Below are 13,817 nucleotides of genomic sequence, written 5' to 3' on the forward strand. Positions count from 1 at the left end.
TTATAATTGTATGGTGATTCTGTTGGCCAAAATTTCAGTTTTCATTACCTGAAAGTCTTTATTCTACTTTCTTTAAAAAAAATAGTTGTGTGGGATAAAGGAGTTTGATTAACAAATTTTTTTTTTTTACCACTTTCAATATGCTATTCCACTGCCTTCTGAGCTCCATTGTTTCTGCTGAAAAGTCAGCTGCTATTCTTATTGAAGTTTCCTTTATGTGTCATTTCTCTCTTTGTGCTATCAATATTTTCTTGCCTTTGACTTTAATCATTTATCATGATTCATCTACTTGTGATTCTCTATGTTTATCATACTTGGATTTTTTTTAACTTCCAGGACACATATTGTTTTCCAATAAATCGGTGAAGTTTACCACCATTACTTCCTCACATATTTCTCACCTCCTTTCCCTCCCTCTTTCTTCTGATACTATCATCATATATATATTGATGTACCTGATACTGTTTTATATTTTGCTAAAGCTCTGATTTTTGTTTTTCCTTTTTTTTAATCTGTTCTTCAGTTTGCTTTTTCTTTTACCATTTCAAATCTCTGGTTGAGCTTTTCTAATGAATTTATTTTAATTTCAACTCTATAATTTTCACTTAGTCCTTTTTCATAATTTCTCTTGATTGGTATTCTCTATTTGAAGTGATAGTACCATCATACCTTCTTTACTACTTTAATTTTGAGATCCTTTATTTCTGTGAACATGTTTATAATGTACCCTTAAAGATACCCCCCCCCCATAAATCTAACACCTGGCCTCTCTAACATGCATGAAACCACTGTTTCATGATCTGAGGACAGCGTAATCTGGGCTCCAGTATTCTAGTATACGACAATCAAATTCCACAAGTGGACTTGAACAGAAAAGGGAGCCCCCACCTCTCAACTGCACTCTCCTAGGTGTTACCATCAGCAACAGGCCACTGAGGAAAAGATGCCAAATGCTGATGTCCTATTCCTCCTGAGAAGAAAACTACCAATCTAGCTGCTGAGAGGAGAGTTGGCTGCAAAAATCTGGACAGGAATCTTTCACCACCTCACCGAGCTCACAGTAGGGAAGAAGGGAGGAGTACTGTACTGGTTCAAATCCCAAACACTACCTCATTACTTATTGAAGTTTCATAGCTGTTCCTGAGTGAATGTTTCTTCACTTGCTGTTTGTCCTTAAGACCACTTCCACAGACTTTAAAATGGCCATTTTGTTTTGTTTTGCCTAGTTTCACTTGTTTCATTGAGCAGTGCATCAGCAGAGTTCCTCACATGGTTGTGTCAGAAGGTGATGGTTCTTTAATATGAAGGTAAAAGCAAGCATGTGCTAGGGCTCCATACATTTCATCTTCACAAATAATGCGGCAAATCTTACCATGTACAGGCTTTGAGACTGGGTCCCAGAATCATTTTGTAATCTGCCCCAAGTAAAAGAGCAATCAGGTCGTAGCAGAGATCTGATTCAAACCTAGGTCTAATTACCTCAAAGGTCCACTTTCTTAACTAAGTCCCTCCTTTCATCTTCCAACTAGATACTTCCAAAAATCAGAGCTCATGAGACTCTTTTATGTCTGTACCATCTCAATGATTTTGATAGGTAATACACTATTTTCTCTCTCATGCACAACTTTTAAAATATTAGTAATTTTAAGATTCATGTACTTATTTACTCATATAACTATATATTATGTTATATATAATTATGATTTTAAAAAATAATATTAACAAATATATATTCTGTTTACGCATCCCTTTAGTTTTATTCCCACAAGGAACCAATGACCAGAGGACTGTTATCTTTCCTGTACTTTTTGTTCTGTTTTGTTTTTTTGAGACAGGGTCTCGCTATGTAGTTCAGGCTGGCCTTGAACTCACTATATGGTCCAGTCTGGACTTGAACTTGAGGGAATCTTCCTGCCTCAACCTCCTGAGTGCTGGGATTACAGGCGTGCTCTACCACTCCCAGGTCTTCCCTGCACTTATGAAATCTACTTTCCTAAAGAGTAGAGTAGATCTGATGTGCCCAGTGCTTGGTTCTTAAAATCATTATAAACATTAAGACAATATGGTCTCTTTTTCTGAGTCACCATTGTTTTTCCACCAATAGATGTCCTTCTATGAGATAAAATAGTCAATGGGTAGCTCAGACTTGGAAGAGGTATTGCTTTTTTAAACAATAAAACTCATAAAAAGGTGTCTAGATAAGGAAAACTATTGATGTGTACAATCGCCATCTGAATCAAAACAGTTTCATCATAGCATGTGCCCAGCATGCCAGGTCATAGCACACTCCCCAGCAAGATAACTGCTATTTCACTCTCCAAATACTCTCTGATATGCTTCTGTTTTCTGCTTTATGGACTTCCATATAACCACATCTTGCAAGAGGACACCCACAATCTCAACAAATCAAGCACAAAGTCATCTGTGTTGCTGCTCTAACCTGCACAGAGTCTCACAGTGTTGATTTCCATGGTCCAGGCAACATGCTGATTTCATGTCTGTCTCCTATCAGACTGCTTCACAGAGGGGAAACTAGTGTCTTAACATAAAGTCAGCTTCTCCAAGGCAAATGACTGGGGTATACTTATTATACACACTAAAAACCTACTGGATCTCCTTGATATATGATACTATTCTTCAAACCTTTTAATGCATTAATTTCTTTGAAATAAAATATTCCCTTCAACACTATATTCTGATTATAAAGTTCATTTCATCACTATTAACTTTAGCATAAAATAAGCATATACACAAAGCCAATTAAAAATGAAACTAAGAAATGCTTAGTCTTTTAAAAAACACCAGCACTTATCCTGAAAATTGTTAGACACAAAAACATACATTTCTAGGCAAAGTTTCACACACACACACACACACACACAAACACACTATCTGTGCAGACACAACTGTCCTGTCACTAATAAGATTCCACTTATAAAATGCTATGCTTATAAATAAATCTACCTTAAATTAGTAAGCATTCATATTTATAAGATTGATAACAAATCTTAAGGAAAAAAAGAAATTAGATAATCCTAAATTTATAGATAGTTACCCTCTAGTTGCCAAAAGAAGAAAAAGGGGAAAAAAGACACATGAATTTAGTTGGAAAGTTTGTTCTTTATCTCTATTTGGCTCCATTTATCACTGTTACCAGAGAAAATTCCTTTGCCAGTTTTCACCATCTCAAAAAGTCAGATTTGCCAGTAACAAATTCTCTTGCTTATTTCTCATGCTGTGCTAAAGCTGAGTGTGAGAGAAAAAAAGTAGCTCCTGAAGGCAAAACTTCCAAATTACAAGACTCATCAAGGGGAGTCAACAAACACATGGTAAGGAACATAGTTTTATGCTGTACTTAAACCAAGATTAAGGAAGGCAGTAGGAAGTGGTAAGGAACCTATGGCCCTTGTGCCATAGAGAGCTGTTTACATCATTGAAGGCTATAATAGATTCACTATCCCTGCACTAGGGTAAGACCATATACTCCAAGTGGTGCATTGTGACATGACAGAGCCAGCAAGCCTGTCTGTCACACTTGGCAACTCAGAAGAACCTGGCAACAGGAAAGACCCTTGGTCATTTGATCAGAAGGGATGTTTGGTTTTAGAGATCTTTAATCTCAACTGTCAGCACCTGATTGAAATAAACAAAATACCTTTGTTAAAGAAACAAAGATGTCAGAGGAATTTTACAGACAAATTAAAAGACAAAATAAAATAGCTTTGTTCATAGAAAAATAACAGTATTAAACATAAACCAAAAAGATTCTTACAAAAAAGAGATAAAACGAAGCTTTCTTTTCAAGTGATTAACATAGATATTGAAATATACGTATTTTTAAAACAATAGAATTTATAATTTGGTGAAGTATTTGAACTTCTCCCTATTTCCTATTTATCTCTAATATATATATATGTATATATATATACGTATAATATACGTATATATATACGTATAATATACGTATATATATATACATAGAGAGAGAGAGAGAGAGGATTCTCATATATGAGAAACTATGCAATATTTGACCTTGTGTTTCTACTTATTTCACGTAACACTATGTTCTCAAGTAATAACTATTGTTATACTCTTATTACTTGACTATAGAATTTTATTTTTTCATAAAAAACTTGGAGAACACTAAAAAGAAGGAAAATAAGTACCGAAGAACAGCATCAAGTGACAGCTGCTCAAATGACAAAAGCATTGGACAGCTATTTTAGGGTTGCTATAGTGTGCTCAATAGCTGTTTAAAGAATGCAATAAATTTACTTACCAAATATTTCCCCTCCACTAGCATATTCTGTCACCAGATAAATCATCCGCTCTGTCTCCATAACCTGGTACAAAGGCAGGAAAGTGATAATGACACAAATGACAGGCTGATACCACAGAAGAGAAACCAGTAACTCCTCTTTTGTCATTTGAATGAAAAACCATTACTACTCCATACTTAAAGAAGATTTAAAACATTTGGGTGGGGGGCACAAATATGAATGATAATAAGAAAGGGAAAAAAGGGCCCGGGATTTAGCTCAGTGGTTCCCGTGCCTATCTCGCAAGTGCAAGGTCCTGAGTTCGATCCCCGGTACCAAAAAAAAAAAGGAGAAAATAGGCATTTCTCAAAGTTATAAAAGGAAACACTTGCTACTTGGGAGACATGGTCCTTTTGTTGTTCCATGAAGTCTCCAACTTGTTAAGCTCCACACAAGTGAGAAGCAAAGAAGCTGTTGAGAGCTTTTAAAAAGTTCAGCATCAATTACAAGAGTCAAAAAGGTGCACCCCCACCCCCACCCCCAGCCTGAACCAAAACAAACAAAAAAAGCTTTAGGGAAAATAATAAGAATCACCTAAGAACTATACAGAAATCACTTTGGTCTTACTTTTTAAAATAGAAAATATTTTCCTTTCCACTGCCCATTTATTCAAAAAAAGGAACAGGCTGGGAGTGGTGGTACACACCTACAATCCCAGCACTTGGGAGGCTGAGGCAGGAGGATAACCATGAGTTCAAAGCCAGACTGAACTACACAGTGAGACCCTGGGTATAAAAAACAAAAAACTAATAATTTAAAATATCTGCCCTTTAAATAATTATTCATTTGTATTTTGTCTTTTTAAAAAATTCATTGTAGCATGTTTTAAGTCTTTTCTTCCTTTTTATCATTTTCATCATTTTTTTTAAAAATACATGAGTATGTGTTACATTTATTATAAGCATTTTAAATACCTAGTATATGAACAGAAGGCCACAGGTGTTCCTTTTCCCAATCTTCTGTCTCACTCCTCCAGGGGAACACTTAATTTATTATATATTCTTCAACAGCAGTAGTGTACAATAAAAACATGTGATCTGCACATGAAATTTCAACTTTTTTAGTAGCCACATTTAAAAATTTAAAAGGGAGAAAATGCTTCTAATAATATTACTTATTAAGATTATTATAATTACTATAAATTTTACTTACCACAATATCTCCAAAATATTATCATTTCAATAATCTTAAAAAATTGTCAACTGTCTGAGGTTTTTTTTTGTTTTTTTTGTTTGTTTTGGTACTGGGGATGGAACTCGGGTCCTTGTGCTTGCAAAGCAGGTGGCGGAACCACTGAGCTAAATCCCCGGCCCCAACTGTTTGAGTTTTTATATTTAAATTAAATAAAATTTAATATCAAGTTCCTCAGTTACTCTATTCACATTTCGATAGTCACATGTAGTTAGTGGCTACCATATTGGACAATATAGTTCTAGACTTCTAGTATATTTTACAATTAATTATTTCCTAGTTACTTTCTTTTGTGTCTATATATCATATGTGCACAGTGTTATAACACCATGATCAATCTCTTTTTAATGACTTCATATTATATGAGTACATATTAAATTAACTTTCAAATCTAATAGCTATGTTGTTCTTTTTTATTATCTTTCTTTTTAGAAACTATATACTAGAAGTATCACCCTATTGTTACACATATTACTTCCAAGGGCTCTCTCCCTATGTTAATTTATATGACAAAAAATGCTCTAAATATATGCAGGTATTTAGAAAAAATTTTAATAGTGTCAGATTGTGCATTTTCCCTTTGTCCTCCATTCCTTTAATTAACTGCAAATGTTTTTTTCATTAAACTTTTCAGAGGTTCAAAAACTACTGCTTCCTGTACAGTTACCTGTATTTGCTCACTCTATAATCCTGAGGAAACGGGCCAGAAAACTATTTTGATACCATATGCAGACATTTTGTCATTTATTTGCAACTAGACTCTAGTTAATGATACTATCTGCCAGAAAACAAAATGAAAAGATTGAAAGAAGGCACTCACTGTTCAAAGGCAGGGTTGAAGAAGGAAAATTTTTATAAACTAGTAGAACCCTGGGTAAGACTGGTAAGCTTGTAGAATTCAGGTATAAGGTTAACATCTTCAAGTTCACCTTTTGGAAAAGTTAGTTTAAGCCCCTTGATTACTTTAAGATGACTTATTTTAAAAGATGAGGTCAAGAAGTTTATTCAGTCTACCAGGATAGGAAGGGAACTGAGGTCAAGACACCTGTGAGTTCACACTATAGGTCTTCAGGCAACACCAGAAGCTTTCACAAGCTTGCTTCTTGGCCAGAGTGTAAGTGTTGCTCAATATAATTTAACCTGATAAATTTCAACAGGTCTGTTCCTGTTGGCCTAATTCATTTCATCATGTGAGCAACTGATGCCAGAGAAGTCTTCTAAAGCTATAGCCTTAACCCCACACACCAACAGTACAATGTGTTTTTTGGGGGTTTTTTTCCATAAAATTAACAGGTTACATAAGCCAGCCCAATGTGCCATGAATGTACTTTCTCCAGGCTTTTAGACAGTCCCACGTCCAGGTCAGAAGCCATTTACTGCAGATTAACAGCAGCAAACAAACTGAGTGGGTGGCCACTTCCTTCAGAACTTTGGAGATGACTGTTCTGGTGGAAAGCAGTGAGCAGAGCTGGCCCTGTGCACAAGCAGAGCTTGCTGCTGCCAGCATGCTGCAATATGAGAAGCACCCTGAAACCTCACCTCTCCCAAAATATCTCTTCTACCACGTTTGCTAAGGCAAGGTACTCCCCTCCTATCTAGCTTGAAATTCTAGCCATCAGACTTAACTGGTTTTCCAGTTAAGGCCAGAGAATCATTTTGATGATGGCATGAAACAGGCATCTTTCTTAGGAAGGTAAAAAAAAAACAAAAACAGAAATCTTTCCCATGGCATAGAATCTTGTCTCTGGATTATCAAAGTAATTAAATGTTATCTTGGAAACTAAGTCCAAGATCATATTAGAATGCACTGATGCAAGAAACCATACTTAAAATATCCTTTGCCATCACAATTCATAATATGATTGTAGGAATTAATTTTTAAATAATCTTTTATAAAAGTAACATATTTCATCTCTTGCTTTTATTTTTTTTTTATTTTTTTTATTTTTTTGGTACAAGGGATTGAACTCGGGTCCTTGCGCTTGCGCAGCAGGCGGCGAAACCGCTGAGCTAAATCCCTGGCCCTCATCTCTGGCTTTTAATCTCTCAGAATTCTGTCCCTTTTTTAAAAGGGCTTCCCAAGCTGATTTAGGACTCTGACCGCCATAAAGTAAATTCTTGTCATCTTCTGAATAATCTTTTTGAGTAATTCTTGCTCAAAAAATCATCAAGTTTTAAAGAACACATTTAAACAACTTACCTAGGTAAAGCAGATGTCATTAGTAAATAGCCAGGGGAAACAGGAAAACTATTAAGAACTTGGTGAGGAAACAGAAGGAAGAGGTAAATAGGATAAACATGGAAATACAGAGAGCCTCACATGCTCCAGTCCTCCATACAATACACCGCTCTGGGTTCCCTACAGCCACGCACTATACCACCAGTCATCCTACCTGGTAAAGCCTGATGATGTGGGGGTGGCAGAGCATCTTCATAATTTGAACTTCCCGGAAAATCTTCTTTAAGTTCTCTTCATCCAGCTGGGACTTATCTATGATCTTGATAGCAACCTGACAATAAAGGAAGAAATTTTACTCTGATGCATTATTAAAAAGCAATTTACTTGGGAAAAGTTAATTAATTTTAAAACATTATATTATACAAAAAACCACATTATATCATACAAAGTAAAAACTGCCGATATTTTGTTTTTGGAATATCAATGAAGAAAATGAATTTACTTTTGTGTGTGTGTGTGTGTGGTGGTGGTGGTATTGAGGATTGAACTCAAGGCCTTGTGTATGCTAGAGAAGCCCTCTACCACTGAGCTACATCCCCAGTCTTTTTTTACTTAATTTTTTTTTGTACTCTTAAATAAGACAGAAAATGAATTCCTTGGAAGTTTGTCTCAAAGGAACAGGCTTCATAAGATAATGGGTCTTCTACCATTTAAAAAAAATTTGCTTATAAAGTAAAACCCATGACAAAATACTTCATAACTCCACAAATATGGTTATAGTCTTGGTGAAGTAATGCTTTAAATCAGAATGTGAAATGCAAGGCCTCTTGTTAAGACAGAAGTTTATAGGACAGGTACACAATATTTTAGTAAGATTCTACCAGAACATTTGCAGCGACTTTCCACACCTCACCAGGTGCTAGTAAAACTCAGACCTGGTGCTGGTGGTGCTGGTGGTAGTGTGGTGGAGGTAGTGGCACGATATTCAAAGTTTACTTAGTGGCCACCATTAATTCTTAGCGCTCTGCAATACTATCTCATTGAAACCTCTTAAAACCCATGTTATTATAAACCTTGTTTTACTAATACAGAAACTGAGGCATACTAGGAGTAAGTAATCCAAGATAAAGTAATTTATAGTTAGTATGGGGCAGATCCAGGTATGCTGGCCCTGAGTAAAATTCTTAACAATGTCATAAGAATATGAAACATACACTACTTCAGCATAAAACATATCTTTTCATCTTGCCCATTATTCTGAAGATACCCAGCAGCACTTACATTTTAAAACAGAATGAAAGATGAAGGACTTTATTTTAATCTACTAAATCTAAACTTTCTCATCATTTTCAGTGAAGTAACTAAAATATTTATCTTATCCCCAAAATATCTCTGTCTCAGTTTCAGTTACTTAATCAGAATATAATCAATATTAAAAGAAAAGCAAGGACTAGGCAAACTTTAGTCCCCTCCAATCCTTAAAATTCTAAGATTCTATATACTGGGAGAAGGAAAGAAAACAAGAACAAGGGAAGCAAATTTCCAACAGCAAAAATGTTTAGCTCAGAAAAATAAAGCCAGTATGGAACTACGTAAGGTAGACTGTTCAAATATATGAATGACTGGGATTAAGGTAACTTTATCTGGAATTATTTCAGAAGTGTTGGAATGAGACTAATAGCAGAAAGGCACAGGAAGACAAAGTCCAGCTTAATTCCAAGAGTGCTGAAGGCTCGCCTATTGATGGAATGTGATGAACTGGGTGTAGCTCAAATTACAACAAACCAATCAGATACAGCCTTAACTTCAAGGAACTCACAATCTAGGAGGGGAAAGAGGTGCATAAAATAGATAACACAGCATTCAAGTGCAGTCAATTGAGCTGGGGAGAAAAGATAAACACAAAGTACAAATTCACAAAGAAGACAGAATCTGACAGCAGAAAGAATTGGGACAGGCAGAAAAAGAGGTAGAAAGTTTTATGAAGAGAAACAGCAGACTCAATAATACCAGCTGTTTGATCTCAAGAAATCTTGAACCTTACAACCCTTGACCACTAGCATCTCTACTTCTCATTATTGTGCCAGATCACACATAGAAGCTTAACTCTGTTCCTGCATCTCTCACAACAGCACCCAAAGCAAAAATACCATGATAAACAATGTCCCTCTGTGGAACAAATATCTGGGTCTTACTTAGTAGAGTGGCACTTTGGTTCACAAACACTTTTGTTTGAGAACAATTTGGTTCACAGGGCCAGGGATTTAGTAGCTCAGTGGTTCTGCTGCCTGCCTTGCAAGCGCAAGGTCCAAGTTCAATCCCCAATACCAAAAAAAAAATTTGATTCACAAGCAAAAGCATTTGGCAATTTTTTCATTTGTTTACAAACTCTACATCGGATGACAAACACAATTGCCTCCATCTTTCTTGCACAAACACAAACGTGACAGTCTTTTCCAAAATCATGGAACAAATTAAATTCGTGAACCAGGGCACCACTGTAATTTTTAAATATAAATGGCAACTTATAGAGTGCAGAGTGCTTTCATACACCAAAGAAGCTTAGAAATTCATCAACTGATATCCACAGCAGAACTTTCAACTGAAATAAATGGCTTGTAAGTGACAACGGATTGTCTCAGGTCTCAGGAAGCCTCATTTGTTCCCTTCAAAAGAAATGATTTTCTGTATAGGCCACAATGTGCAATGGCTGAGAAGCACATATCTTAAGAGGGGACATCAACAGGGAGGCTTGCACTTGAAGGGCCCCACCACTTTCACACTCTACTAACTGATGGCAGACAATGAGTAATGTCCAGGGGGTGGAGGCTGTGTCAAGGCAAATGACCACATTTTTCACATTTTCATCCTCAGGGGAGTGCTGGGCTATACTGTAAGGGGGGAAGTCATATAGTGGGGCCCCTGTGATTCATAGTGGACTCACTCTGAAATTCATTCACTTTTTGAGGCACAGGATCTTACAAAGGTAAACAGAAAACAAAAGTTAATCATCTGAGAACAAAATTGGCTATTAGGATCTTAGAACATATACCATACCATGTAGCCAATAAAAATTATAACAATAAAGAGAAATGTTTAGAATACAAGTAGTTTTACACTTTGTAACAAACACTTCTGATTTAACATGAAGGAAATATAGTGCTACATAATGAAATTTATTCTTTTCTTGGGGAAAATGATGTTAGATACAAAATTATCCTACGACATGGAAAAGAGAGAAGTTTTAATATATTAAAACAGCAGATTCTTGTCTATACTCTTTAGTACCATGAGACTGAAGATTCCAAGAAATACCGAAAGGTAAAGCTTTGCCTAACAGATGAAGACAGTCTCAAAAACAAGGATTCTGAAGCCAAGCGACCTGGACTCAAAATTTTGGAATTATTCCTTAATGTGTAACACTGAGCAAATTATATGTTTCTGTGGCTCCTTATGTATAATATATGGGCAACAATAGAACCTTGTCTAAAGAGTTGCTGGCAATTAACTAAGCTAATGCATGCAACCTGCTTAATATAATGCCTGGCGCGTGGTAAACATGCAACACAGCAGTATTCATTCATTTTACCCAGTTTCACATTCTACAGCTTCAGTGCCCTGCAGCTAACTATAGTCTAAAACTATTAAATAGAAAATACAAAAATAAACAATTTAAAAGCTTTAAATTATACCCTACTCTGAATAGCAGGATGAAATCTCGTACCATCTTGCTCCATCATGCCTGTGATGGGAAACATTGCTTTGTCCAGAGTACCCACTCCCCATTATGCTATCCTCTTAGTCACTTAGTAGTCAACTTGGTTACCAGGTCAACCACCACAATATCACAGTGCTTGTGTTTACATAATCCGTATTTTACTTCCTAATGGCCTTGAAGCACAAGAATAGCGATGTTTAGCAACTTGGATATGCCAAAGAAAAGCTGCAAAGTGCTTCCTTTCCGTGAAAAAGTGAAAATTCTCATCTTAATAAGGAATTATTTCCTGAAGTTGCTCAGATTTATAGTATGATAAGGTTTTGAGAACACTGACATAAATTTTATAGTATATTACTGTAACTGCTCTATTTTATTATTAGTTATTGTCAATCTCTTACTTGCGTCTAATTTATATATTACACTTTATAATAGGTAAGCATGTATAGAAAAAACAGTATTTATAGAATTTGGTACTATCTGTAGTTTCAGTTACCTACTGGAAGTCTTGAAATATCTCACCTAGAAATAAAGGGGAGACTACTATATTCATAATTGCATAACTACTATTGTTATTACACTTTTTTCTGGAACCAGGCCTTAAATTTTAGGCATTCCTTGGCACAGATTACATCTCCTTCACTAAGCAACATAATTATGGATCCAAAACACATAAATCCATTATTCAAAAAACAAGTTGGGGGGCCAAAATGCAAAACAGCTAATAATTTGTGGGCACATTCAGAGCAACTGGCTGCCAGCTGATGTGGAAAGAACATGGAGGGAACAGGGCTGGGGGAGAGGGGTCCGTTTCATTCAGGAAAGTCACATTGAACCACAGAATGGAACCTCCTGACCCTAGGAGCTGCACCACACACCAGAGTAGTTCACTTCTTTGCAGGCAGGCGAGGCTCCCCAGTGATCCCTGTCAAGGAGCTAACATTCAGAGAAGGACACATAGTGTTATTCAGCAATGGCACAAGTACAAACTGGAAAAGGAAGGTGTTCTTAAAAAGCAGGAAACTACCAACGGAATGGGAACGGAGAAGATACTAAGTCAGAGAACAGAGGATTGGTATGAAGCTATGCTTATTTTGAAAATACCTGAAGAAAATAAGAAGCAAGAATTTTCATAGGCACAGATTACCGGAAGGTATGTAATAAACATTTTAGAGTCAAGAGTGGCGGCACACCTGTAATCCCAGCACTCTTCGAGGCTGAGGCAGGAGGATCACAAGTGTGCACTCAGCCTGGGCAACATAGCAACTTAGTGAGACCCGGTCTCAAAATAAAAAATAAAAAGGGCTGGAGATGTAGCTCAGTGTGAAGGTCCTGGGTTCAATCCATAGCACCAGCACACACACACACAAAAAGATCAAAGTACACACTTGTTGCTTGAAAAAGTAAATGTGTCAACAGCAAAAGTAAATCAGTAGGTAAACAGAATACAGACTCTCAAAGAGTATGTTTTTAAGACTGAAACTGAAAATCCATGAATCATGTAATTTATGCTTATGTGTGAAAATTACAAGTAAAAAATGAAACTTTCAATACATTGCCAAGAGATCACATATTCCCTAAATTCACCTGTTCCACGCAGAACTCTTATACTGCAAAGCACATAATTCTGTGAACTGACACTCTAATGTTAATTAAACATGGCACTGCATCAAATATGTTGCTAAATAGATACAGATTGTGAAAGCCCTTAAGAATTTCCCCCCTCAAGACATTTCCCTTCAACAAACTCTTCTTTTTAAGTTGGCATATGGCAGGAAAAAAAATTAAATTCAGACCATGCCAAAGTCATAGTTCTTTATTATTCATTCTAGAGAGGGAAAAATAACCGTTTCCCCCTTTTAGTTCTCACTTGCAAAAACCAGTTCCTTCAACTCTTACTTCATTTTTGTAAGCATAATAATGCTCAGAAGGAATGAAGTTTAAAAGAAAAATAGTGGTTTCTTCACGACAGGGTACAATTTACTTTCATATTCTGAGACCACGTTCATAGGCAGTATAAGGTGACAGAATAAAAGCAAATGAACCAGGGAAGAGTTCAGAACTAAGATCATAACAAACCTCCCTTCTTCCTCACCATTGTCAATCAAAAAGAAACCCCTGAAAGTAGGGTTTCATGGATGTGCTTTGACAAATGAACTGTTTAAAAAAGATTATTTAGGAAGAAAACAAAAAGACCAGTAGGCCAGGCTAGCTGCCCTCTCAATCTGGCCTCCAAATTATGAATAAACTCATTTTCCCTTTTTTTAGTGGGCTTTTCAAAAGAGAAGAAAAAAGAAAATCCAAAGACCACAGGATCTAAAATTTCCTCATGAAGAGAAGCATATTCCCTTAAACTGGTAGGCAGATACATGTATAATTTTACGGACAGTAAACAGACTGTATGCTTTTAGGA

General features: G+C 36.1%; 1 protein-coding gene across 9 annotated transcripts in view; it reads right to left on the minus strand.

Annotated features, from left to right (window-relative positions):
- Positions 1–13,817, minus strand: part of Sik3 (SIK family kinase 3) — a 266,673-nt gene that overhangs the window by 102,932 nt on the left and 149,924 nt on the right. For 8 of the 9 annotated variants that reach the window (XM_021237700.2, XM_021237699.2, XM_021237698.2 and 5 more), the window contains exons 2-3: positions 7,904–8,020; positions 4,280–4,343 (exon numbers count right to left, since the gene is read on the minus strand). In XM_021237700.2, coding sequence (XP_021093359.1) covers positions 4,280–4,343; positions 7,904–8,020 — 181 coding nt within the window. Of the gene's footprint in view, positions 1–4,279; positions 4,344–5,233; positions 5,374–7,903; positions 8,021–13,817 lie in introns of those variants that run through there. The other variant, XM_087212230.1, reaches the window with a different exon arrangement.

This window comes from Heterocephalus glaber, unplaced genomic scaffold (assembly GCF_053883595.1).
Source record: "Heterocephalus glaber isolate CG9 unplaced genomic scaffold, H.glaber_assembly_v1.0 deba00001429, whole genome shotgun sequence".
Lineage (NCBI taxonomy): Eukaryota > Metazoa > Chordata > Mammalia > Rodentia > Bathyergidae > Heterocephalus > Heterocephalus glaber.